The 27,969-nt window shown below is 38.5% G+C and overlaps 1 protein-coding gene across 1 annotated transcript in view; it reads left to right on the top strand.

Annotated features, from left to right (window-relative positions):
- LOC110403333 (connector enhancer of kinase suppressor of ras 2-like) overlaps positions 1–27,969 on the top strand; it is a 169,898-nt gene that overhangs the window by 40,269 nt on the left and 101,660 nt on the right. Inside the window, 1 exon segment of the mRNA XM_021406448.1 lies at positions 22,747–22,910. Coding sequence (XP_021262123.1) covers positions 22,747–22,910 — 164 coding nt within the window.

Here is a 27,969-nt window from a genome sequence, read left to right as displayed (position 1 = left end):
GCAGCTCAGCCCCAGCCCCACAGTCCCTTCTCAACTGGAGGGGCACTGCCTTTGCTGGGCTCTCTGAGTGGGTCTCAGACCTGCAGTGGTCTTCTGGCTGGGCTCACTTAGGATTATGCACACTGGATTTTTTCTCCAAGTCTGGCCCCATCTCCTCTTGTTCCTGATTGGCCTCCTAGGGCCTGTTTCATGACTTGCCTTGTTGGTGGCTGCTGAAGGGCTCTGCTGCCAGCACCCATCCTACATGCTGGGTTTGGCTGCTGGGATCTGTGCCAATCTGTGAGAGCGCAGCTGGACCTTGGCTCTCAGCTCACCTCATCCTGGGAAGATAAAACTTACACTACTGTACAGAGCAGCAAGGAAGAAGCTATAGTCCTTTAGAGATGGTATAGTGCTGGTTTAAAGGCTTGAAGATTACAGAACTGTATTTCAGATGGGCCGTTTAAAGTCATCACAACATAGCAGAAAAGAAGTGAATACAACTGACAGCCATGTTTTCTTCACAGTGCTGTGATTCATATAAGTGTCAGTCAAAGAGGGAAAGGGCATTCTAGGTGCTTTCTCCTTTTTAGAGAAGCTTTCTTTTTAACCAACACTTTAAGGATTATCTCAGGTTGATGTCAGTAGCAGGCCATTCCCTCTGAAGTTTCAATTTCCTTGTCCCAGCACTGTCTAATCTTTCTCTTTGCTTTAAGGGAAGAAGGATGTTAAGGAGAGGATTTCTCTAATGTTTTGTCCAAGTGCCTTTAGCATCTGCTGGAGTTGTTCTGGAATAATCCAGTGGGTTCTGCAGTCATCATGCAACGTGCTGCCTACCCTACCCTTTTCTGTTCTGCTTAGAGTATGACGGAGATCCTTTTAACGGAACATTTTAACAGTTGAGAAGAAAACTGGTAATATCGGGAACATATGTGTAATTTCTTTAGTCTCCCTGTCCTCTTCCTTGGTTCTGTTTTTAGGATAAAAATTACAAAATAATTCAGCATAGATGTGGGATCGTCTTGATTCAATTTCTTTTCCCCCATCTTCATGTTCAAACCTTGTAAGTATCTATTTAATGCTTGGCCAGGAAGGTTCCCAGCTTCCCTCTTCCCCTTATTTTTCCTTTGGTCTATTACTCTGATAGTGCATTCCCTTCTATTCACTAATTCAAAATTAAGCTGCGTAGCTTTATCTTGAAATTACTTTAGAGATGCAATAATACAGGCAGGAACAAAGTAATTGGTGGGTATACATTACCCTGAATTAAGTGCTATGGCAGAAGATGACAGGTCACAGATGAGCTTTTATTAGATTTTCCTGCTGCAGGCATTTGATCTACTCATTTTTCACCTGTTAACAATAGAGTTGCATTTTGATAACAAGTTTAATTTATCTGCTAATGATTCATTTTAGTGCTTGGATATCTACATCCATTTAGGAAGCTTTGGCCTGTGCATGGTGCAGGAAAAACTGAAAAAAGCACGACTGAGTTAAAGTGCAGTATTCATCACAACTATTTTACAAGTAATTGCTTAATTTGAGCATTATATGCTCTTCTGTTAAACTGTATTTTACCTAACATAATTTGTCTTTTGTCTACTGAGTTGAAAACGTAATGTAAAATAACTCATCGCTAGAGGAGATCTGAGAGCTATTTTTTACAGGGAATGTGTCTGAAGCATTGTCTGAAATGGCAGCAGATGATTGATGTAATAAATTGTTAGGTGACAAAAATCATCACAAACTGCTATTATACTGAAGTAATTCTTAAAACAAAACAAAACCACCACATATCAAAACCTCAAATGTGAGCTAACTGATACATAACTTTTAATGAAAGCAGCCCTAGTATGAGAGGTCTAGAAGATAGTAAATGAGATATAAATCTTTAATGGGGTTTCTGATGTGATCGTGGTATACTCGAGAAATAAATTTTATTTCCTTGCTGGGCAAGTTTGGCAGAAACTACAGCTAAAGCTAAGAGTTACAGAAATAAATACTATGCGTTAAGTAGAATCAATACAGCTTTTATAAATGGACTTATGCCTCCTAAATATCAGAGTTCCTTCTGGGAGTTGGTGTGCAGGCAGATAGAGGCGTATTTGATCCAGTTGATTGTATTGCGCATAAATTTTCAGGAAGCTTCTGTCAAGAAGAGTACTCGTTAAAAACAGAAAATGAAGGCTAGGTGTAAATGATGAAGTTTCAGATCTAAGGATTGGAAGCAGCGTGATTCCTTGAAGTTTGTGCGATGCTGACATCTCAGAGTGGCCACCAAGAGAGAGGCTGAGGGTAATGGCCTAAGCCAGATTTCTGAGTTCGTTGTAACAGGTAATTCTTCCCTTCTTAGCATAATAAGAATGTTTTGATATTTTTTATCAAAGTTTAATGGCAGCAGAATGCTTTTAGTTTCCCTTCACTAGGAAAAAGGCCTAAATTTGATTCCCTGTTTCATGCGAAGCAGAAACTGAAGTTTCACTTTTGATTGTCACGTCTTTTACTGTTTTTAGGTGAAGTCTTAAACCACATGTAGCACCTTAACTGTACTCCTTGAGGCATACATGTTCAAAAATCTTCATGTGCAACTTGTCTTGTTTTTGAAGAGTGAAAAATACATACAGTGTTGGAAATCGTTGAGAGAGTATGGGCAGATTTATGCAGCAATGCCTGTGCTGGAGTTGACAATACTGACAACTTCTGTGCAGTCACAGTGATTGTTCTGGGAGCTAATTGGGCACTGAAAGCGTTTAAAATCAAAATCTGTTTGTTCTTGTACATCTTCTAAGACCTCCAATTCAGTTTGGTGCTAGTGGGTTGCTGTGTTTGGTAGCACATTGGCAGGTTTTAGAAAAAAACTGAAAGAATGGATGATGTGTCGTAAAGCACCTCTCTCTCATATCTGATGGGAGAATGTTTTCATCCGAGGTACTGCCTTGATAGCAATCTGATGTGGCTGCCATAAAAACATTAGCATCAATGAGCATTCTTCTTGTAACGGCAGAATGTCTTTGCTGCATAATGGCCCAGTCCCTACTTGTAGTGCTTCACAGTCTTCTCAGCAGTGTAGTTCTTTGATTTGCTCCTTCCAGAATTCTTCAATACATTCTGTCTTAATGTTACTGCTCTAAATATCAGCTATAAAACCAATTTGTCATGTACAGCCAGAAAAACTCAAGCAGCCAAAGTTAACAGTCCAGCTGCCATACCTACGAGTGTTTGCGCAGTAGCTGTTCTTAATGTTCTTAATGATTTCTACTGAATTTTGAAACTGCCATTATGTAGCTTGTAACATTTGTTGTCATAAAAAAAACATTTTTCATGCAATTATTAACATAAGCATGTGGTTACTTCCCCCAATTCCTGTTCTTTCTGCTTTGAAATCTTAGTTGTTTATTTCCTTCTGTGACAGAAGCGCATGCTTGAGCAAATGGTTTCACTGAGTGCCTGCTTTCGTTAATGCGTTTGTGATGTTTATAGTCTTAATTGTGCACAAAGTTTCACGGGTATGGAAAAGTATATTAAAGTTAACTACAGCACGAGGCAACAACAGATAGTTCTGTGTTAGATGATAAACATTGCAAGTTTGCTAGAAAAAAATGTGATAATTTGGCAATCTGACAAAATTGATAAAAGTGACAACGCTCAGTTTTCATGTCACATTATATTAATGCAGTGTAAAAATGCCTGGTTAACCCAGAATTTATGCTAGCAGCTCAGACTAGTAGTTGCATATATACTGAATTCAGTGGCAGTGAATTGAATATCTCCTGAGGCGCTTGTAACTCGACAAAGTGAAGAATAATTCTTATGAAAGCTTGTATGAGCAGAAAAGCTTGTACATAGTCAGAAAAGAGAACTGTCCCTATGGGAAGCCTCACTTGTTATATATAACTCCATTTTATTATTTTCTTGTGTATTGATCTGTCATAAGGAAAAACCTGTTGATCAGGAACACATTCTGTCATCACATCCTCAGTGCTACTATTTCATCTTTTTTTTTTCTTCTGGAAGAAGCTTCTTGGATATAAAAACAACAGCTTCTGATCAACTTTGAACTAAAATCAGAATTGCAGTGAGTTGAGCAGAAAATGACAGCATCCTCAATACAATCACGTAAATTTTGTGAAGACCTCCTGAGAAAATGAGAGAGTGCAAAATCCTGACGGCAGGATGCAATGGGTAGAACACCCAGAAGCAGTATGTGTAATTTTACTGAGTGGTGCTGTGATAAAGTTCTTCTGCTGATTTGGTTTTGAATTTAAAAATCTTATTTCTCAAAGAGAAAGGAATTTTGCAACATTCCAGGAAAAAAATAAGCAATGTGATTTTGAGGCATTCTGTTCCATCAGTAGATAGAAGAGCAAGATGCAGTTTTGTCTCTGTTTTGGCCACTCCAGATGCTGATGTTGTCTGGGGAAAGTGGTGCTAGAATAATTAACACAATGTGAACATGTGGGCATGTAAGCTCTGGGTTCCAAGAAAATCCAACGTGGCATTCCAGGCTTCCAAAATAAAAAGAGAAAATACAAAATAATGAAGAAAGTGAGCTTGTAGAGTGGAGTGCGAGTTACTTTTTGTGACATAGCCTAAGAACCATGGTTTTGCTTAGCAGTAATAAAACTTGTCATTAAGGAAACTGACAGATTTACAATTGAAATGAGAGATTATCACAACAACTTTGAGAAAGTTCAGTATGAATAAGTAAAAATACTGAAAATATATCTTCCACTTCACTTGTGATTTATATTTTCCTTCCTTGTACCCCCAGCATTTTGCTGTGTGGAAGTAATCTCTCAGTCACTCAGGTTCTTCCCTGTTCTACTTTTTCTTTTTTTCTCTAATTGATGGCTTTTCACACAGTAGCAGTAATCTGTTAACAGTTCCCAGACTGCACGACCTTTTATATTACTGTATTTCATTCAATTTCTACTCAGTCATACCATTCTTTTCAGACAATATTTCAGCCTTTATTGACACAGCCTTTTAAGTTTATTGTTAATCTGCTTCATGAGCACACCAACTGCTATGACTAGGGGAATGAAAGTGAGCAGTTTTGATGAAGTTTGAAAGAAGCTGGTTTCAATAAGCCAGAAAGGAAATGTGTGCAGGAAGAAGAGAAAATGCCATGAGACTTGGAAGGTAACATGGTGCAGGAGCTATAAATAGTTTGGAGGTGGATTCCCAGGGAGACTTAGTGTTTTGGAAGAGAGGGGAAGAAGAGTGCCTAAGATCAAAAAGGACAAAGTAATTAAAGGATAATGAGTGTGAGTGATAACTAGGCTCTACAAGCTGGAACTGGGAGATACAGGTAAATTTGAGGGAGCTTTTAACCACTTACTTCCGTAAGTTGAAGGTATAGCAGCAAACCCTGCAGCATACAAATACAGTCGGATTAAAATTTTTAAGCAGTCCTTGCTCACGTCTTTGCTATTTGATGTCCAAGAGGTGAATGGGGCAAAATCTTGTAACTCTTCCTGACAGACGAATATGGACTGTGCATTCCTCCAGCTGAGACATGATGCATTTCAACAATTACGTTTAGGCTTGCATTTCCAAAGAGATCTAGTCAGCACTAGAGGTGAGTGTAGCAATTTGGAGAATGAAAAAAAAATAATCAAAAAACCTCACTTATAAAGATGTGTGGTTCAGAAGGAACTATTACTGAAGAAAAAGCTTATATCCATTTTGATTACTGAAATGAGACAGAACTAGAGATTGCTCACAATGCAGTCCATGTTGACTTCTAGTTATTGAAACTGATAAAATACTTGAGATATTTTGAGAGAGATTTACTTGATATAGTTGTGCTTTCTTCCGTAATTTCTCAAAGATTTTTTTGCTGCAGTTGGAAGCTGACTCTTCTGTTGACCCATTTAGTGATCAGATTGAAACCATGAAGGGATAAAGAGTATTGTGGATTTCCTGCAGTGAGAGAACTGGTGGCAGAAGAATTATGAGAACTATTTGGGTTAAATTAATTGAAAACCAAGGATTGAGGAAATGTTATGCTCAGTACAAATAAATTTAGGAGAAACATAGAATGGAATTTATTAATTCAATTTTATTAACTTGTTAATAAATCCTTTGATGGGGATGAATTTTGACATGACAAAACATGCTGATTTCTGGGGAGAGAGGAGAATGCCACAAACTTGCAGTGTGGAATTAAAGTTGCTTAGAAGGGAATAGGTGGACTGCAAAAAGCATCAGATGACAAAATGTAAGATTTCTGCATCATTACCATGCTCTCAGCAGCCACTCAGCTGCAAATTACTAGGAATGGTGATAGAAAATTGCAGGTTAGGAAACAAGAGTTAGAGCTGACCCTGCAGGATGGGAATAAAATAAACAGGAGAAGGGGAGTCTAAAAACAGAAGTACTGAGAAAAACTAATGGGAGTACGGATAACTAAAATAAGACAGGGCTGTTAAAACAGTGTTTGCAAAATGAACAAGAGATATGTGGAAAAACAAGTAGAGTTAAAGAGCAAGCGACAGAATGTGTGAATACATCATACATACTTGAATTTTTTGGCATGAGGAATGTGATAAAGATGTGGTAGACCAAGTGGATGTAATTTTCCATGCCTCATTTATAACACTTGGATTTATTTTGATTATCAACACTCGCGACCTAAAAAGCATTAGTGGAAAATGTAGCTTGAACAGTGCTTATTGCAAATTTTTGCAAATCTTCAAAAACAAACAAAACGGAAAAGTGGATGTTACAAATTTTCTTTGCTTTCTGAGACAATGGATGCTTCATCTCACTTCTGGTTAAGGAAGATTCTAATTTTTCCCTCTTAATTAGGCCCTTGCATGAGAACAGTGAGGAGGCACGGTGCCTATTTCTAGTTCTCCCACTGCTCTTCAATGTGATTTCATGAAAATTGCTTTATGTCTACTTGGTTCAGTTTTTTAGCCTGTGAAATAGGGAATTACAATGAGCTGTTAGCTTCACTAACATACGCTTTGCTACATAAGGATAAGGCATTAAAACATATATGTATAATAACACATATTTTAAGTTTATACATTTGTGCTTTTTGAGGATTTGCGTGCTAAGAAGCCAGAAAGAACCTTGGAGTATCTCTGGGAAGTGGTGCAGGTACCCCAGCAGCTGAAGCTGATCTGACACTGTGCTGTCACAGGTAGCAGTGGTCTTGTCTTTAGCCTGGCAGTATGCTGCCCTGTAAGAGGGTTTAAAAAAACAGTTTCCACCAGCTGTTAGAACCCACTTGCACAGCTTCATAATTGTGTGTGCCAATGCAGGAGAGGGGAGCAACGTGTGGGCAAGAGCTGGAACCAGAGGGGAAGGTGCTGTAAGTGCAGAAACACCTTCCAGTTCAGAAACCTGTTGGTGTTTTTATTATTGTTCCCTCTGAGATGAATTTGAACTCTCTATTTCTTTCTGTCTGTTGGACAGGCTTCAAAGGAGAAAGCTGTCATTTCTGCTATGTTTTAAAAGATTAACAAAAGACCTATCCACTATCAACACTTCTGCCTGTCACTGACTTATCAGAAGAGTTTTGTCAGAACTGTCTTGCAGAAATTATGAAATTTTGGGAATACTTTGATTAATAATAGACTTTGAATAGAAACAGTTTTCCGAGAAGCTATGTATTTGCTGGGAGTTCACAATACATACACACATTCAATGTAAGCTTCAACATGAGAGATGAGATCATTAACAAGAGATGAGCTCTGGATTCCAGCCTGCCCTGCCCATCTTGCTTCCCCTTCATGTGTTTTTAACTAAAATTTTAAGATTCTCTTTAAAAAAATTTACATACTCTTAAACAGAATTGTTCATCATTCTGGAAAACCTCCCCAAGGCATGTTTGGGTGTTTCTATGCAATAGAAATTGGTCATTTAGAGTCACTTTGGAACATGAGTCTGGCCACAGAAGCCAGCATTAAATCTCCCCAGCTCAAGCAAACTCAGGGAACAGAAGGCACCACCTCCCTGCTCCCATCTCTGCTTTTGTTCTTTGGAATTCCCTTTCCACATTTGGCATAGCTGTACAGGGCAGTTTCACACAGATCCTTCTCTGACACTGAGGCAACTTCATCCTTCTCAAGTATGAGAGAAGTTCCACTTACTGTCTTTTTTCCCTTCATAAGCAATGGCTGAATTCAGATCTTTGCTTTAAAAAATGAATACTGTGAGAACATGGCATATGGCCGCTTGCCTAAGAAACTGGCTTGTTTACTGAAAGAAATTGTAATGTGTTGGCATTCCCTGTAATTCAGCTTAACTGGGAGCCTGCCAGAATCAAATCAAAATGTGTTTGCAGTACATCCAAAATACAACGAAAGTGCCAAGTCTGTAGTAGCAAGTACAACAACCTGTTTCAGAGCAAAACATGAAAATGTCCCAATATGCAAAATAAACTCATTGCATGTTGTTTTCAGTCTACTTACTAAAATAAAAATAAAGGATGTAATAAGTTATTTGACTAGAACTTGAGACGTAGTAATAATCCTTAGATGAGCATTTCAAAAAAAAATTAAGAATTTTATTAGAGATTTATAGCTGGAAAGGGGACAAGTTTAAGGCTCTTTTCCCTCCAGTGGGCTTCAATATTGGATAGTATGGACTGGAGGTCAGTATGTGAAGGGGGACTATAAGAAAGAAGGAAACAGACTCTTTAACAGGACCTATTGTGATAAGAAAAGGAGAAATGGTCTCAAGCAAAAAGAAGGGAAATTTATGTTGAATGTAAAGTTTTTCACGATTAGGGTGGTTATGCACTGGCACAAGCTGTCCAGAGAGGTGGTGGATGCCCCATCCATGGGGACACTCAAGGTCAGGGTGGACTGGGTTCTGTGCGCCTGATAGAGCATAGATGTTCCTGTTTATTGCAGAGGAGTTGGACTAGATGACATTATAGGTACCTTTCAACTCCAAGGATTCTATGGTTGTTTCAGACGGCCATTTCATTGGGTCTACTGGATCAAAAGCAGCCACTGAATGTGTAGCAGTGTTGTGGGATGCCTGCACGCTGAATATATATCCTGCCTTTATCTGAGCGAGTAGCATGAGAAGTCACACTTCAAATAATTTGGATGCCTCTGTGTCACAGTGTCATGGTTTTATGATTTTCGGTTATTGGTACTCCACATCATAACATCATGTAGTGAATGTACCTGGTTCTCAGAAGAGAAGGACTACTACATTCCCCACGGTACTTTGCTCCTCTGTTACCATTTCTGGCCAGAGGGAAAAGATAAAAGCTTGCAGATCACGAGACCTCGTCCCTTTTTCCCCTGTCTCTTGTCTGGCAGCACCTCGCTCTCCAGCCGTCTTATTGTCGGTAGTAGAGTAAGGCCTACCTTGATTTTGAGACATTCTCTCTCTCTGTATTGGATTTATCAGCTTAAATTGTAATTATATTGTATTATAGTGTGTTGTTTGGCATTCCGATATCTTATTTAGTAAATTAGTTGTTTCTCCTCAGATTGTTGCTGCTGTTCTTTGCTCTCAGGGCCATCTCTTTCCCCTTTTCCCTTTTCCTGGGGCGTGGGCCCGTGGGTCCCCCGTCCCATTCATCGTGGAACTGGGCTGAACGCCCGTAAACCATTGACACACAGGCAACCAGAAACTGAGGCTTTTTTTTTTTTTTTCCAGCAGTATTTCTGTGGTATATTCAGTCCTCGCCTAAGCTGTCAGTCTGTAGCTCATTTACCTTACGTCTCACGTAACTTTCAGGAGATGAAATTTACTGCTGCCATAAAGCTAGCGTTAGAAGATGCTGTGTGTGTGTATTTTTGGTGGCAATACCACTGGTCCTGCATCTAGATGGAGAGCTGGGTATAGCTGATCACCTCCTTTTGGAAAGCCTAAATGTGCTTAATCATAAAAAAGAAGAGAACATCCATTTAAGTAAGATCAGTAAGTGATCTGCCCTCCAATGATTTTTCCTTCAGTCCTTGAGAAGAAAGCTTCATTCTGACCTTTGTATTTTTCCATGTATAGAGCCATGTCTCTTTGGTTTCAGCGCAGGCTGTTTGCGTACCATCTTGACCTTGGGAAGAGACTTGTCTGGGGAGAATGCAAATTTCTTAAAGTTCTGTATCTCACACTCGTGTCCCTTGGTAGAGCTTTGAAAAGTGCCTAACAGGCCACTTCTGCTTCTTTTGGCTCCTCCCTGGCTGGAGTTCCTCAGAACTGGCTCAGCCTTCACATATGGGCTACAGGAATTTTTTCTCATCTCCTTGAGATCATTACCTCCACGCCATTGAACATGAGCAGTATTCTCATCTTTCCTGTCTACTGAATTTCTTAGTCAACTGAGAAGCAATAACTTTAGATCTCCCAAAGATTATATAGTATTTTCTTGATTAAACCAGCACTTTCACACAATTGTATAGGGTTGTATAATAAATTCTCAAAATAATGTAAAAAGGTTATAACAAAGGTAGACTATAGATGATGAGAACAAATGAAAAAAAATTTTTAGTGCTTATTTCTTTTTCTAAAGACACCAAGCACTCAGTACTTCAAGGAATGCCATCTCTCTACAAGCAGGCTTTGTGCAGGTCACGTCACTGATTATCCTGGAGTGGAGAAGGCATCAACAGTGCTGCAATTGTAAGCACTGGTAAATGTAATTATGCTACCAAAGACCATCTTTACTGAGGAAATTAGCACACATATACCAGGAAGTATCATGGGGAAAGTTAATTCCTGCAGAGGATTTTTCAAAATGGAGGAGGACTTAAGTGAGGTATAATTCTTCTGTGTGATGCCCTTGCACAGAGACATGAATTTCGATCCATGAAATTGAATGAGATGATCTACAAACCTTTGGCCAGTGTGAGCTCAATCATGCAGTATTTGGTGCTCCTAGGCTCTGCTCCAGCAATGCACTTAAGTTTAATTGGAATCATGTGAATATTCCTGTGCAAATCAATGGGAGGATTAGCAATATATATGGAAGTGAAGCAGGCACTTAAGTTCCTACTTGGATTGAGGCCAGACTCACACAAATAATCACCAAAGTGCTTCCTATATTAAATAATGACTGGTAACAAGAATAGGCCCTCCAAGATCTGACCAGAATTCAAAAAAATGCATTTTTCAAATAGCTGTGTGTGACAAGTGATTTGGGGGGCCTCTTATAAAAAGTTAGTACTACAATTTCCACAGACTGCAAATGTTTGTCAAAAAAACTAAGTCTAGTTAATTAGATTTATATTTTTAACAAATTGTGCTTAATTTGTCATTACATACTATAACTTCTGTTTCAGTTATGAAATTAAACTTAAGATGCATCTTAAGATTTTCTGTAATTGTCGAGGATTTAATTGATGATTCATTAGGGAAACATACCAAAATCAACTTTCCACCTGCAGTTTTGTTACTGTTAACCCAGCCACCAGTTTCCTCCTCTTTCCTTGACCACGTTTATACACAGGGGACCACCAGTCCCATCAGAGCTAGCTGGGATTCAGGCCATCTCTGTCTGTTGGAAAAGGACTGATTTGTTACCCTCTGTACTTGTAACACATTTAAAAAAAAAAAATCTGCCGTAACTGGTAGCAATTTTGTACTTCAGAAACATCTTTGCTTTCAAAAGCTTTCTCACAGGGAGCAGCAGGTCATCACCCTCTTTGTGTCCTGTTTTGTGCTTGATGTTGCAGCCACTCACTTCTACCTGCACGCATCTTGTGCCCCTGTAGCTCTTCCTTGCCCTGCCTGCTGCTAATGCTGCCTCTGGTTTGCGTCTGTACCGTAAACGGCATTGGAGCATATTCAGCTGCCAAACAAAAATCTTTTCTTCTTGTATTTTTCCTGGGCTATTGTTCAGGTGGCTCAGCTCCACAGTTCAGCCCAACATGCCGCCACAAAGACATTTGGAGGTAGTGAGTACGAGAGGCAAAGAGCAGAAAAATGCTTTAGCTGCTGAATGTTCAAACCAAAGTTCTTTAACATGTTGACAAAAGAAAGAAAAAAAAAAAGGTTGAGCAGCTCAGCTTCCTTTCACCTTTTGTGCACTTCACCTTTCACTTGCTGAAATAGGCAGATCTGGTTCACCGTACTGCCATAAAATTACCAGTGCCAGTACAGGAGAAGAGGTGGGAGGAAATGTAGTTCCCTCTTTCGGCAGCAGCATGGTTTGAAATTGGCTTATGTCCATTATGGAACTGCACCTACTGACATTTTTATATCTGAAAAGATAAGAAATAGATAATCTTCAGAAGTTCAGTTGACACATCAGATACTTGAAAAATGAGAGCTGCTGAGAGGCAGTGAATAGCGAAGTGGCTCAGTAGGAAAGAAGACATCAAGTAATATTTTTATAAAAGAATAGAGAGAAACAAAGACTGAATATAGCACAGAGCTGTAGCAGCCAGGTGTACCTGCGAGTTACTGAGTGACAGCACAGGAAGAAGTGATTGCAGTGACAGGTGGCACAGCAATTAGTTATGGTCTGTGAAACGAAGTTAGCAGCCGTAGAAGGTCAGAAAAAAATGATGGTTTAGAAAAAGCTAATTGCATAACTTAAAAAAACATTTCATAAATGTGAAAGTCACGTTTTGTTCACCTCCAGCCTGTTTGTATCATCTCAGGCTGGCTTCTCTGCTCTTTTCTTGTCACATTTATTTTATGCAGAAACTCATAATTCTTCCATTTGTTTCTATACTGTCTCTTACTGTTCCTGCGTTAGTCTTCATGTGACTTGGTCCTGCCAGAGCCTCCCAGCTGCGTGGCTCAGCGCTGTGCTCAGAGACCCTTCCAACAGGAGCAGGCCCGGCTGTCAGCATCCTGCCTGTGACGGGAGACGGCTGCTGCAGGAGCAGGCCACTTCCCGACTGGGACTTAAGGAGTCACCCAACCTCCTTCGAGCACCATTAATCCTCTCATGTCTCTCTGTGTCTACTTCTCTGGCAAAGGTGAAAAATAATGCTGCGAACCAGAGGAGGCTTTTTTAAGGGTTTCGCTGGGAAATGCCTGCAAGAGCAGTGTGGCAGCCTGCTCTCTAAGAAGCCGCGGGGAATGTCTCCAGAAATGTTATTTCGTATTAGACTACTTTTGCTGACAAAAGAATTAATTAATCCTGCTCAGTTAGTGCAACTTGCCCTGGGTTGTTAGGTTAGTATTCTTAGTAAGTTAAACATTTGCCCTTTCACCAGCAGTTGCTTACAGGTTCTGCGGACAAGTCTTGCTACTTACATTGCCATGACTTATCTTTTACCATCGCGAATCCGTTACCCCTTGCTTGTTAGTTTAAGTAACCAGTTGTAACTGTTTTTTTCACAAAGAACTGGAAAATCACTGGAAATAGTTTCAAACCTGTGCTCAGTTTCTTATGTTCTTTTGTTTCTGGCACCAGTGGGCTCTCGAGCTGCAGCAGCGTTTCGCTTAAGATGGAAATGTTGCCATGCTTCCACACTGATGCTTCCTTGTCAGATTTAAATTTCAGGTGCTAGTCCTGTCCTACGTCCCTTTTCTGCATGCTGCCATATAAGTGTCCCAAGCAACTGAAAAAGTAGCAGCTCAAGCATCTGTCTGTGTGATAGTGTGTGGGTTTTAAGTGTTTTGTATTTGTAATCACTTGGTTTTACTTTTTGTGATACTGAATTACCAGAAACTTTTATTTCACTGGGCAGACGAGAATTTTCTAAAACATTGAGTTGTAATCATTTTGTTCAGACTTTTGGCCATATGTTTATTTTTAGAAATGATATAGTTCTTGCCAGTTTCTTGTTGATACATAGAATTTAATCTGGAACAAGCTATGGCCTGATCAAATAGCAAAGTGTTTACAATTCAGAATTCAAACACAAAATAGTAGTGATTTAAAATGTAGCAATGCTTTTTGTCATGTAGTTGAAGCCAGAGACTTAATCTGCCTTTATCTTCTACTGCTTGAAAAATGGTAGCGAATAGAAATTTCTAGCCCTCATCCTGTTCAAAATCAACCATAATGATTTTTTTCTGACACTGTCGTATAAATAAGTAGAATAAAAATGAGTAAATATAAGGAACGAAAGAAGCTTTTCTTTAGTAGGATTTTTAATTTGACTTTTTTCTTGTTTTATTTCTTTCCATTTTACTAGTTTTGCTAGTTTCACACTGGTTGTAACAGAAGAATAATTCCTAGTTTGGGGATTTCCTGACAATTAATTGTCAGCTCCTGACAATCACTAGCTAGAGCTAATTCCTCCAAACTGCTTAAGAGCTTAATTTAAGATCCTCCAGATTTGTGCTGCTAATAGGACGTGACAGAGAGCTGCAGCGTTGCGAGTGGTATTGTCCACGTTCCCCTCAGTAAAAGGAGCAAGAGGTGTGTGTGAACCCCGGCCTACCCCATACACAGCTTTGCTAAGTGGTGACCAACAGGTGCTACCAACAAAGCTGCTGAACAGCCCTGAAAAAAGTGTGAATACTGGTCTTTTCTTTAGCTCCTGCAACAATCGCAGGCAGCTTCCCCGTGTCTTTTGGCAGCTACATGAAGAACTTAGTGTGGAATTGCCAAACCCACATTCTGCTTCTAGGATTTGTGTCCTGCAGCTGTTTAAACTAATGTGCATTGGGTCCTAGAGTTGTGAAGAAATTGTATTGAGCAGAAACCTTATTTCTTGGTGCTTTTTGCTGTGGATGCATGCACTGGATTTGCCTTTCTTTTGATATCTAGGATTTTTAGTAAAACATGTCAGTGAAGTCAAAATAAGAATTAATATATCTTGGCACTGAAATATCTGTAGGAATTTTGAGTCTTCTGTCAGCTCTCTTATCGCCGCTCAGCTTTGCAAGTGTTAGCATTTGCTGACAAAATGGGATTTGGTGCTTTTGGCTATCCTGTTACAAGTTTGCTTTGTTTTCTTGATAGTGTTTTGCAGGAGTACACATGCCTCGAAAATTTTCTGTTCCTTTATGTGCGTTTTGGCTGGAAAACCTTTGTTCTGAAGCATCTGTGACACTGTGCCTGGATATTTCTGAATATGAATGTGAGCTGAATTTAATGTAGAATGCTACTGCAAATTCATCAGAGATACATTTAGAGTCGGAGCCATTGCACCAAACTTTAGATGACTACCTTATCTATTTATAGCCTTTTCAGTTTAAGAGCTATGTAAATTAATAGCTATATAAAATAAAGGTTTTTAATAGTTCCAAGATAGCTGTCAATATGTCTGGAATAATGGCTGGAATGGTGATCTTAAGTTTGCCATCTCATCAAATAGAAATGTAAATGAAGTAAAGAATTCCCAAGTGGGTCTCTCTTATGGCACAGCTTTTGAAAAGCACGCTTGGCAGTGGTGCCAGCTGAAGCAGCTGCTCTGTCACCCAATGATGTTCACCACCTCCTCTGTGTCAGTTCCATAGCTGGTAAGCAAGCAGAGCTATAGGAGCAGTTTGTGGCCCAGATTGCGGTGCGGCTCTGCGCGGAGGCGCGAGGAGCAGGATGAGTGGCCGAGCTCACAGCTGGCACTGCTGCGTCTGCCAGGAGGTATTCTCATCAAACTTTGTCTCTATAAAGCAAAGCACTGTGGTATGTGAGTCCAGTGCAGGAAATAGATAGAATGACTTGCCTAGCATTTGGCCAAAGCATTTCTCTTTAAGATAAATGTAATGAGACAGATCCAGCATCCAAGTATCTCAGCTTAGTCACACCACAATATGGAAGCATATAATCCAACAAATTTGAGGTGTGGACGTGCTGGCTGTTGGACATGCTGGCACCTCCAGATCCTTCTCAGCCACGCTGCTTCCAAAATGACCGGAGGCTGCTGTAGTATCTGTATCAAGGAGAAAATTAATGGGACTAGGGAAAAACAAACTTTTATTAGCACAGAGAGCTAACAAAACTGCTTGGGTATTTTATCACTTTTATGGCAAGTTCGTCAGTAACAGTGTAAGTGACATTTCTCAAGTTTAAGACTGCTGTGAAGGAGTATGGTCTCAGTTTGAAAATGTGATGTGCTCTCAGAGTGACACTTATCCTCCAGAAACATCCTCAAGGTCAGGTGTGGTTCCAGCAAGGTTTCTGAAAGCGCTGCTTGTTCCTCCTGCGATGGTGCCCTGGCTCAGCAGTGCCTGTCACTTTGTGGGGAATGTCTTCACTCACTATTATTCACTCGTAGGTAATGAAGGCAGAACTATATTAAGTCACTTACTTCATATATCCAAATGTCAATTTAAAGGTGATGGCATAACGTTAAATCAAATTTTGAAAGTGGAGCAGTTTGCTCATTTGTTATTAATATTGCCTGACACGTCTGCTCATAAAATTCTCTTTCCAGGTGCTCTGAACTCTTAAAATATTAATATTTCAGCACTGCTTTTGTCTTGATATTATAGTTATCTTGGAAAACTGCTGCCAAAAAGAGCTTGTAATTATAAACATTATGAGATCATGGGAAAGCCTGTTGCTTTGGCCATGGTTTTAAAAAAAAATTACAATTTTCTGCTAATTATTAGGAGATTGGGAGAATCTGGGATTATGGAGCCTGCGATGAGGTCGTGGGGGATGTGGCTGAAGAGTGAGCACAGCAAGGCACAGGAGGCTGAGACAGGCAGAGGAGCTGGGTCCAGCCAAGGTCAGGCCACCCGAAACCTGCAGTGAAGTTGGTGTTTTCGTGTCAGTCGGTATCTGGGGAGCTCAGAGTGCTCATCCCACTCTGATTCCTGGTTATGGAATTCAAGCAGTGGAGTTCTGCCTCTATTTGCATCTGAAACATCCATCTGTATCTCTGTGAATGTTATTATAATGACAGGGGAAAGTTACCCAGGAAGCAACATTTAAACATATTATACTTGCACAGTCAAGCACTTAAAGGTCATATAATACCAGAACTGAATATTTTTCAGAGAAGATTCTTAATTTGCTTTTATGCCTGTTTGAGCATTCATGCTGTGTATTGTGATTTTTAATGTGGTTTTTGTCTACAATTTTATGATGTAAATACTGTTATAGGTCAGGCTTGTTACAAGTAGGCTTTTAAAGATGTGAAATGTATGAGACCCTCTAGTTTTTAAATAGACTTTAAAATGTAGGTCTAAAATATTCCGAAGTTGGTGTTTTAGGGTGTTTTCGAACATGTTCCATCTCTCTCTGAACTGGGGGGACATGAGGATCCTTTTCCCAGGCATGCTAAGCAATGGTTTCTTCCTGACAGGGCTTAAGAACAAGCAGCTGGTGCTTGAGCAGGAGCTTAGCGTGAACATGGTCCCGAGGATTATGCCTTTCCTTTATTTGGACTGAATAATTCTTACAAAGCTTTTAATGTCACTGATAAAAAATATTCACCTGATGATCTTCATTTTTAGAAGTTATGTAAGGATTGGAAAAGATCCACTCTGCTGAAGCCAATGTAATAAATCAAAGGTATTTTAAATCAAAATCAGCCATGAACTGATGCATGTGTTCAGTATAATTTCATTTAGCAAAAAGCACGTGTTCCCCACCTATGTTCTCCATTCGCCAACCAGTCAGTGCCTTCCAGAACTTTCTAGTTAGCTACTAAAAACTGCTTTACATAGAAAATACCAATTGATTCCAAAACCGTTATTTCTTCCTGCAACTAGTATTGCTCTGTCCCAGCTGCTAGATGCTCTTAGGCACTGGCACTGGCAGATCTGCATATGTAAACTGAAGCCTGTGATGGGAGCAGAAGTCGGTGATGCCTTCCTCTTTTACTTAGGTAGCTTTCAGCACAGAAATGCGTGGTTCCTTTCTTGCTAACAGAGAATAGCTAGTATTCTGGACTTGCAAGTAATTTTGCCTTGGAAGAAAAACCTTTAACGGAGCCAGGTGGGCTGTGTTGGGTGAGGTCCTGTTTTTTTGAAACACTTGAGGTTACTTGCAAAAACATCTGGAATGAAAGGATGTGGATTTTTTTTCTCCCTGTGGCTTAAAACTTGTTTCAGCAGTCCCCCTCTCTATGCCTTTTCTCAAAGCAGATGCTGTTTCTGGTCTTCTGCCTTTTCTGCTTCTTTCTTTGCAGTTTGTCCTTCTCTTCTCCTTGTCACCCAGGGGCAGCTCCACTGCAGTCAGTTTTCTTTTGAATTATGATGTGGCCCTGGTAGCTCCCAACTCTGTTTCTTTTCTATGATCTGTGCTGCTGCGGGCTGGCCGTGCTACAGAAGGTGCCCGCCTTCCCAAACCAGCATTCACCTGGACTGGAGGACATAGAAGCTTTAATGGATTTCTCCTAATATCTAGCACAGTCAGTATTTTAACATGGAACCCGCTCACTTCACTTGGATTTGCTGATTGTTTTATATTTCTTTTCCACAATTCACTATTCTGTCATGACAGATGTGATTGCTGTTTAGCTTTTATTAGCCTACTGAGATACATTCATAGGAATATTAATTTGCTCTTTCCACGTTAAAAGCAAACCAGTCTGTAATCCTTCTGAAAAAAATAAAATCACACCACTGACTTCCAGGGTTTGTCCTTTATATCCTCATTTCACAGCCATTAACATCTGTACTTCACAGCTACTGTTGTATAGAAGCATCTGTGCAAATGTGATTTCAGATTTCTGCTATGTGCTTTTAAATATATATGTATTTTTAAAAAGTGTTAAATATTCTTTCAGATCCTTATTCAAATTATTCATAATTTCTGGTCCAAATTGACTGTAATTGCTCTTCATAACCTCATTTCATCAGCGCTAAACTGAAGTCACCAAGCTGTTTTCCTTCTCTTTCATCCTAGGCCCTATAAGCAGAATGAGCAACCTTGTATTTTTATACCAGAGCATATTGTGATGTGTACCCTCTGCTGTCAGAAGGCTCAACTCAGGAGAGCAGTTGTGTATTGACAAGCTGAACTGGAAAGGAACTTTCCTGCTTGTCTTCTCCATAACCCCTCCATTTCGCAGGCAGGGTTTTGTTGTGCCAGCCAGCTGCCTTGTATTTTTCTCTGGGAATAATGATGCAGAATGAACAAAGCCATCATTTGGTCAGGAATTGTTAGGATAGATTAGAAAAACAGCATAGCTTACAGTAAGTAGCAAAAATTCATTAGTATATATAGAAGGAAAAGGAGAGGAGAATAAACGTAATTTATGGAGACATTCATGAAAAAAATAGAAATCACACATTTTTAACTTAGGAATTACATTTCTTTTGTGATGGATCACACTTGACTGAGTTATTTTTACCACATTTCTCCCCTGTGAGATATGCCCTGTCTCCATAATTTGACTTCCTATATAGAAGGCAAGACTCTGTGCTTCTCTTTTACACATTTTTCCCGCCAATATCCCCAATGCCAGAAAGAAAGGGGCAGATCCTTACATAACACACAAATGATGTTTATGGATTTAATGTAAAACAAACCTGATGTTTGCTGACATCAATGCAAAGATTCATTTTAATCTGGTGGGCCTTGTTGCCCGTAACATGCAATATTTCTTGTGTAACATTGGCTTGGAGTTAATACCTAAATCTGATTTCAGCTAGTTCAGTGCAGAATTTTCTTATTACACACTGGTTTTCTTTAACAACTCCTTTCTTAATAATTGTGCAGATCAGAAAAAAAAAACCATAAAACTAACTGGCTTTTCTTTCCCCAGCCCTTTCTCCCGGCCTTTCTCCTCTTCTTTCTCTTTACGCTCCCTTGGTTTAGGCACTCTTACTTGCCTTATTTTCAAGATCGTAGTTTGCAGTGAACATAGAAAAGATTTTGTTTTTCATCTGTTCTTTGGATCCGGAGATAAAGTTTCCTAGTCCATGTGGATGGAATAAGTTGTCTTTTACTTAAAAATGGAAAGAGACAAAGCAGCACATTTCATGGATGTTAAGTCTCAGCTGTACATTAATACATGCATGCATAAACCATTTTCCTTGAATTATTTTATTGCTTTATGAAGCAATACTGGTTATTTACAAACTCTACTCCTCAAAATGTAAGAATATGCAAGCCTCTGTGTTTCCTGCAAACTCCGACAGTGAGACTGTGTAACTTGGGAATAGTGATTTAATTTTATTTACCTACATATAAAACAGGGTTAATGCCCCCTTACAACTTCATAGCTATGAACATTAACTAATGTAAGTCTTATTTGTAAACAGAAATTATATTGACAAAATTGCAGAAGGAGCACTAATGAGGCCTAAGTGGCTTGAGGAAGTAAATATTCTGTTTGGCTTTGGTGAGTAAAAGTGATCATTTTATACTCTTTCTAATTGCATCTTTGATATTTTCCTGCTCAAGATAATTACAAGCATGATAATAAGGACTGAAACTACTGTCAGCTAAATTCTTGCTTTGTAAGACCTCACATTTCCTGAACAAAACTTTTTACGTCAGGAGCAATGGGATACAATACTTGGTTCCTAGGTAGACAGAGAGCAATGGACAGATACTTCTTTGTGTGTATGTATCTATTAGATGCTGTCATGCTATGAGACAGCCTGGTTTTTTAATGATGTCTTTCTGTATTCTGTTGTCAACTGGCATACTGTTTGCACCAGTAAGTCAACGCCTTCTAAAGATGCCCCGGGGAGCTATTACAGAGCACAGTGCATAACACAAATTTCATATTTTGCTCTTCTGTCATGTATTGTCTCTGGCATAAAGGCACATTTAATACATCTGGCTATACACTTTTCATAGGATGTCACATTCATCTGGTATTTTTTAGATCTTTCTGGCTAAAACAAATGCTCATTTATAGCTGCTGATACTGACTTCCTAAGTTAATTTGCTTCACTTTTGTTCTCACATAGTTTTATTTTTGATAGTCCTTTCAGTGACTTTTTCTGACAAGTTTGTTCATAGAAATTTGTTTGCTTCTGGTGAACACTTGCCTAAACCTTGGGGATTTACTCTGAATATTTCTGAGAATTATTTCAGAACAAGCAGGGAACTGAAATGTGTAGTGGCTCTGAATTTCCAGTGTTAAATAATGCATGCACAACTTGCAGTGACCAGTTTTCATCCAATCCAGACTGAAATCTACTTACATAAAACCATTCATTAAATCATTTAAACCCAGGAACAGATGCAGAGAAGTGGTCTCCTGTTTGCAGACAGTTCCAGAACAGAGAGAAGGTTTGGGCATTTGTTATAAACAGACTGCTAGTTATGATGTTATGATAACCATTCTTTTTCTTGTCAAAAGAGAGCTAAATATGGCAAGACTTTCTCGTGACCTCTGGATAAAAATCCCATGTAAAACCCAATAGTCCTTACTTAAATACGTGTAGCCAGTTTCATCCAAAACTTCATGCAGCACCTTCTGCTTTTCATGACTTTCCAGGGAGTTTTTTTAATGGTTGTTACCCAGCATACCCCATCTCCAAGAAGATGGACCTGTAGCTTAAAACTGATCTTTTTTTCAGATGGGAACTCAAGACATGGACTTGGTTACTTGTTTATATTTTGGTTCTAATCTCAGCAGTACTAAGAAAATTTCAGGCAACTTTATTTGTAATAATAGATACAATTAACTTGAACTCCATTATTTTCAACATTATTCCAATCTTTCCAATACTAAGGAATAGAAAGGGAGTTGTCTTAACAGTCTTCTCTCTGTACTTCACTAGTGTTATTGTACACGATTTTCCTCCACGTGGAGAATAGATTAATCTGTCTGTTACTTCCCATTCTGTTGATATTTTCTAATTTCTTCACACAGATTGACTGTATTTGCATTCTGGTACTATTTGAGCATTTGCATTTTTTAGCAAGAAACAGTTGACAGAAATATACTACAATGAATTCATTTTTCACATCAAAAGACTGAACTGGTTTCTAAATATCTGTATGTCTTATGGATCTTGGGTTTACCTGATTCACTAGGGGACAAATACTAGAGATTAAACCCTACCTTCAAAACCCTTCCTACCTCCAAAAATTCAGCTTCTAATTACATCTGATTTCTAGGTCTCCAGAATTTTTTTAAGAGAATAGCAAGTTTCCAGTGAATATAGTACGAGGCCTGCTCTGAAAGTAATGCCTCCCATTTATTTCCATGGAAATGGGTATGTACACTTCTAAATAGAGCCCTTGAGGGAACTCTACTTAACCTTCTATAATTTTCAATAGTAGAAAGTCTTGTTGTTCACACTTGTGTGGCTCTGAAATAGATTTGGAGGAGTGAAAGATTTTTGAACTCAGGTTGTTAATTGGACCCTTTTCTGGTCTCAGAGAGCAGATTGACAACTACCAAGTCTGTTATTCTTACTATATCAAGTTTCAGTGTGAAATGGAGTAATTCTGTGTGCATGGGCAAAAATTGCATAACTGAATCTGATTTTGGCTGTAACAATAACATATATATGTTACTGTGATTCAGAAAGTTGGATAGTTAGATTTGAAAAAAAAAATACAGTGCTTGGTGTTTTAATAATGGATTACTAAGCTTGAAGAACTGTTCCTTATTACAGAGATAACTGCACCATATGAAGAGTCCTACAAGAGGCATCCCAAGAAGGATTTACTCCCAATCATAAGCTAAACATATACTTAGGTCTCCACAGCATCATAAGAAAAACATTTTCCATAATGTCATTCTGTGCTTCTTTGTCCTTCCCCTTATCTCCCTAATAAGTATCATGAAGGTTTTAAATTAGTGCTAAAACAGTTAAGGATGTTGAAACTAGTATCAGTAGTACAAATTTTGGTTTTCAGTGCTATGCAGCGTGCTACTATGTAAGTTTTTTTTTTTTTTTAATTTTCCATAATAGATCTAAGCAAGGATTTATAATTGTATTCTACAGAAATTTCTGTACTTGCACATTATAGAATTATTGTTTGTCTCTGAATGTGCATTGTTGGCTTTTTTATTTTAATAGGCCTTGATGATTGCCTCCAACAATACATAAAAAATTTTGAAAGAGAAAAGATCAATGGTGAGCAGCTGCTACACATCACTCATCAAGAGCTTGAGGAACTGGGAGTCACTCGCATTGGCCACCAAGAACTGATACTGGAAGCAGTTGATCTGCTATGTGCATTGGTGAGTAATTTTCTGCATCACTCATCTTAATGATGTGGGTTTAGAAATTTCCAAGCCAAAATTAAAAGAATGCAGAGCACACTCTCTCGCTATATGCTTGTATAGAAACACTGGTTTTGCCAGATTAAAGGACTGAGCTGAAGAGGCTTCTTTCAGCTATGAAGAAACTATATGTATCCATATGATTCTATAATTTTATGATTGTGTATGATGGTCTATTATTGCTCTTCCTCCAACTTATTAGGTCCTGCATTCAAATGCTGTTGACTATTACTACTGGCATCCATATGGTCTATAATTATATGCCATATGCCCCTGCATTCCACAGACATTTGCCACACTACACTAAACCAAGTAACTTGAATGTTTTAACCATGCCAATATTCAAAAAGATTGTATTCAGGAACAAGAAGGTAATGTTAATTAGACTGGAAGATTATTTAAAAGGAGATTTAAGACAAGATCAGGATGATAAAATTGACTTTATCCAAAGAACAGGCATGTGTGTTGATTTTAAGCTTCCTTAGCAACCTGCACGCATCCAAATTTTGAAGAAACCTCTTTTTTTTTCATAACAGGTTATTATTTCTGTTAGCCTCCAAACAAAATATTTTATATCAGAAAGTGTTCTTTTTTCTTTTATATTATTTGTGACAGAAAATAAAATAGATTGTATTAACTTAATTCAAAAGAAAAAGTGCTTGCTTTTGTTCAAGTGAACAGATGAAAGGATGTAGAAAGTATATCTAAAAAAATAAAGGTATGTAAATGATAAGTGACAGTTCCAGTATTTTACCTCATTATCATGAGTTCTGCTTTTTCACAAAGTCGCTTATCTTGTGGAATTTTGATAACATAAATTGTCTCCAACAGGGAAACTTGCACTAAGCAGTAAAAGAGAAAACAATTGCATTGAAATGCACTTGATGTTGTAGAAGAAAAAAACAGTATGAAGTACCTTTTATTGTGCACATGCTTATTGCAAGTACTCTTAATTACAAAATATACTTCATGTAACTTGACATCTACTTCTACAAATTAAGCAATTTCTGTGTCGAAATACATGAAAATAATAAATAAAATAAAACTATATTAAAAGCAGAGAAATGCTTTTGACCTTGATGCAGGCATATCTGTAAATTGGTGTGCAATGCAGAATCCACTAAATTTTATGGTTTCAGAATCATTTAAAATTAAACTCGGATGTTTTTTCAACTAAATAATTGCTTTCCACATAAAAGGAACATAAATACCCCACAGTGTTACGTTATTTTATCTAAAGAACAATACTGTGCTGCTGCCCTATACCAGTAAGACATAGCAGACCCAGGAAATTTCCACTGGAAAAGGAAAACTTCAGTCTAGTGTGCCCATTAGGAGGACCCTTGCTGCTTTCTTTTCTTTTTCTTTTTTCTCTCTCAATCTCTCTGTAGGTCAATAGTGCAACTCTCCTCTTACTGTGCCTTCCCATGACCTTGTTATTTTTCCTTTTAAAGCAGGGTTGGGGATTTTCCAGCTCCTGGTATCTGTTATTTGGCCTCCTGCCTTTAAGCCCTTATCCTTCCATCCTTACTCTTTCTAAAACTCCTACTTTAAAAATGCATTTTTTATTTGGCTTCTAAATTTTTATCTTCCTGCCCATTCCATGTGCTTTCTGCTGAGTGAATCTTTGCTTTCTGCAGCTCTGCTCTTGGGGGTATTCTCTTGCTTCTGACATTTTTGCCTTGCTGCTACGTACAACACGTTCTTCAGCCCTTGCAGCTTCCTACTGAGCAAGGATCACAAGTAAAACTTTTACAAGATTAAGTAATATATCTATTTTTAAACTGTAATAATATCAGTCTATTTAACTGAAAACCACGATTGAAAAATTACTTTAAATAATGGCAATGGTTGAATGGTAGGAGATCTGATGCTGCCTTTATTAAGACTGAAATACTCTTCTAAAATATTGCAGTAGTGCCCTACAGTTTGAAACATTAATTTATTATTGCACTAGAATTGGGCTGGTTTTTTAGGAGAACAATGAGAACTGTGGATTGGACTTTGTTGCTGTAATGGATATTTAGCAGGCCAGGCAGTCTTAAGAAAAAAATGAAGTAGAAATAAATATAAAAAAGAGGGATCTGTATCTTGCTCGTGTCACTAAACAGGAACTAGTATAACTTCATACAATAAATAATTTGAATCAGAATTTCTTGAGGACCCCTAATTTTCTGAGTTATATGATAAGTAGATGGAATGCAGTCTATATGCAGCCCCAACCAGTGAGATGTTAATACATAAATGAATTGGGAGTGTGTTTTCATATATGGACAGAATATATAAAGTACCAAGTAAGTGTATTTTTAGATTCATACATATGTACACATTGAAAAAATAATTTTTTGAAAACTTGATATGAAAAAAATGCAGAGGGAAACATCCCTTGGGGCAGCCCGGCCCACCGTGCCACGTGCAGGACGGTGCAGCAGGAGCAGGGCTCGCTCCCTCTGCCAGCAGCACTCAGCACCCCCTGTGCTGCCCGCCGCACACCAGCAGGGCATCCACTGTGCTCTGTGCTGCGCGCTCCCAGCGCAGATAGCTGCGCTCCTGTTCACGTCAATACCCGTCAGTCCTTCTTTGTGCTCTGTGTATCATCTGCTTGCTGGGCCATGTCAATAAGCATTGATTTTTTTTTTTTTTTTTTTGTACACGGCATTCTAAATTGATTTCTATTTGGCAATTGGCAGTGTCCAAGCTACGTGACCTATTTCTTACAGGCAGCATTAGTGGGATGGGATGTTCCACTCCATCTTAGCAAGATGGGTTATATAAGGCTTTAAACAGTAGCATTTCCAATGTGCTGTAGAAATCTCTCAGGTAAGCTTAGGCTCAGCGATGCATCAGAAGTTCAGCTGCACATTGGCCATGACTTCAGCTGCAGAACAGTTATGTTGTTGCTTCAGGAAACCAGGAGAAATTTGACTGTCTCCTCTCAGGCTCTTGGAACACACCAAAAGTGCACATTGCAAAGCCCTATTTCCCATATGCACTCCCTTAGGCTCTGGCCATCAGTCCACTGGCTTTTGGCAGGGGTGGGCAGCGCTTTTTTGTTGGGGGTTAAGCATCAAAGAGCAGTGTCCCTTCTTCTGTCTGTGTGATGCAAAGCAATGCGCAGCACATACATAACTAAATGCCCGTCAGTAATCCAGGCTTGTAAGAGAAAAAGCAAACCAAAAATAGGAGATGCTTCTGTGTTTTTCTTCCCTGTCCTGAACCACCTATTAATTAGACTCGAATGCAAGCCATTGAAGGCAGAGAAGGTTTTGCTGAGGAATCCGTTATACGTTTGCCCTTTGTATGGTTTTGTATCCACTTTTCACAAATGAACCTGAATAAAAATATAATCTAATATTATGTCTTGGTTAATTGATTCAAACCATAATTTTATTTCTGAATAAAATCAGAAGAGATGTTACTAATATACACAAACTCAGATAATGTTTTTTCTTTTGAAAGCTGAGTTCAGAGCATTATCTATTTAGGCATTAATTATGAGAGTCCTCTATAGAAAAGATTCTCTGTTGGAATATGGAATGCAGTATGAAAGAAGGTGATATGAGAAATGTAAAAAGGGAAAAATAAAAGTATTTGTTATACCCGAGCATAACAGAAGTATATGTTTTTATCTTAAAAATAAAATTTTTAAAATGTTAGAATAATCTGATTTTTGAAAAGGTAGAATTGAGGGGCAAAAGGTGGGGGTATCTTTCACTATAGGAGGCAAAGAGCTGGCACTTTCTTGGGGTTACTTGAGGTGGAATTTATGTGCTATGAAAGGAAAAGCCATAGGTGAGCCATACTTTCAGTTTCAATTCTTTGACCATTCTAGAAAGATTTTTTTTGAGTACTGTTTTAATTATGAAGATAATTGGAAATGATAGCTGTGGTGAAGGAAATGTATCTTAAACATCAAAATCCTTTATTACCAATGTGGTTAGAAACTGCTTTGCAGTTATTTATTTGAAGTGACCTAAATAACACCTATGGACTAAAACATTCAGGCCATTTAGGATTTGTATTGTAATTTTATTAAAGTTGAAATGCTAATCAGGAAATGTATTGGAGGAGTCATCGCACAAAGGCATTGGCTGACTGAAGTAGTAGTAGGGCCTGGGGAAAATAATTATTTGAGAGATGGTAAAATATATTGGGAAGAAGAGAAAGAAGTGATTTTGGGGTCAACATGGCTTGTTTTTTTCAAACCTATGCATTTAAATTTAATTTAATTAGGACAGTTGGAGTCAGTATGTAGTAAAGGTCCCCACAATTAAAACACAAACAGGCTGCTAGGACTTTGATGATGAATAGAAGAAAAATGAATGGAAAAGGACAAAAAGCATGCTCAAAGATAGATTGTATCTAAAGTAATTGAAAGTACAGTTAATTCGTAGGCATTCAGCTAGTGAATTATGTGCTGTGATAGCTTTTAAGGAGAAATAAAGATTACAAAATTTCTCCCTGCATTTACTGCAAAGGCTAGCAGTCCATGCATGGCAGTTTTCCTGCTAGAAGGCAAATTACTCACCTGTGCATCAACATGTCTCTAACATCTGGCACAAGTTTAATTTGCTTGTATATTTACGATATTGTTTAAGCTATGTATGTATGGGGCATAGCTACCAAATAAATATGGTTGTTGGTTTTCTTTCCCAACAAATGACTAAGATTATCTTTGACAAAATTACAACAATAATTATATTTTAGTTTGGCCAGGCTGAAAGCAGTTTGCAGGCATTCGTTGTGAGGTGCGCCATGCTGAAACGACACAGCCAGTCTTTCACAGCTGTCTCTGTATCTACCGATGAAGTTGTTTCTTCAGTATTAAAATCACTCAAGTTTAGCTTAAAGTAATACTACATTTCAGTGGCTATAGCTACAATGATCTCTAGTTAGATCCTTTTAATCTTTTCTGCTGATACTTTTTTGCTTTGTCAATACTGAGTATTCTGGGAAGAATTTTTCATTACTTTGCCTGATGTGTAATCAAGTTGCATTTTTAACAAGTCATTGGATA

This window comes from Numida meleagris, chromosome 8, assembly GCF_002078875.1.
Source record: "Numida meleagris isolate 19003 breed g44 Domestic line chromosome 8, NumMel1.0, whole genome shotgun sequence".
Lineage (NCBI taxonomy): Eukaryota > Metazoa > Chordata > Aves > Galliformes > Numididae > Numida > Numida meleagris.
Note: the sequence above shows the minus strand (reverse complement) of the source record. Positions and strands in the feature narration are given on the sequence as shown.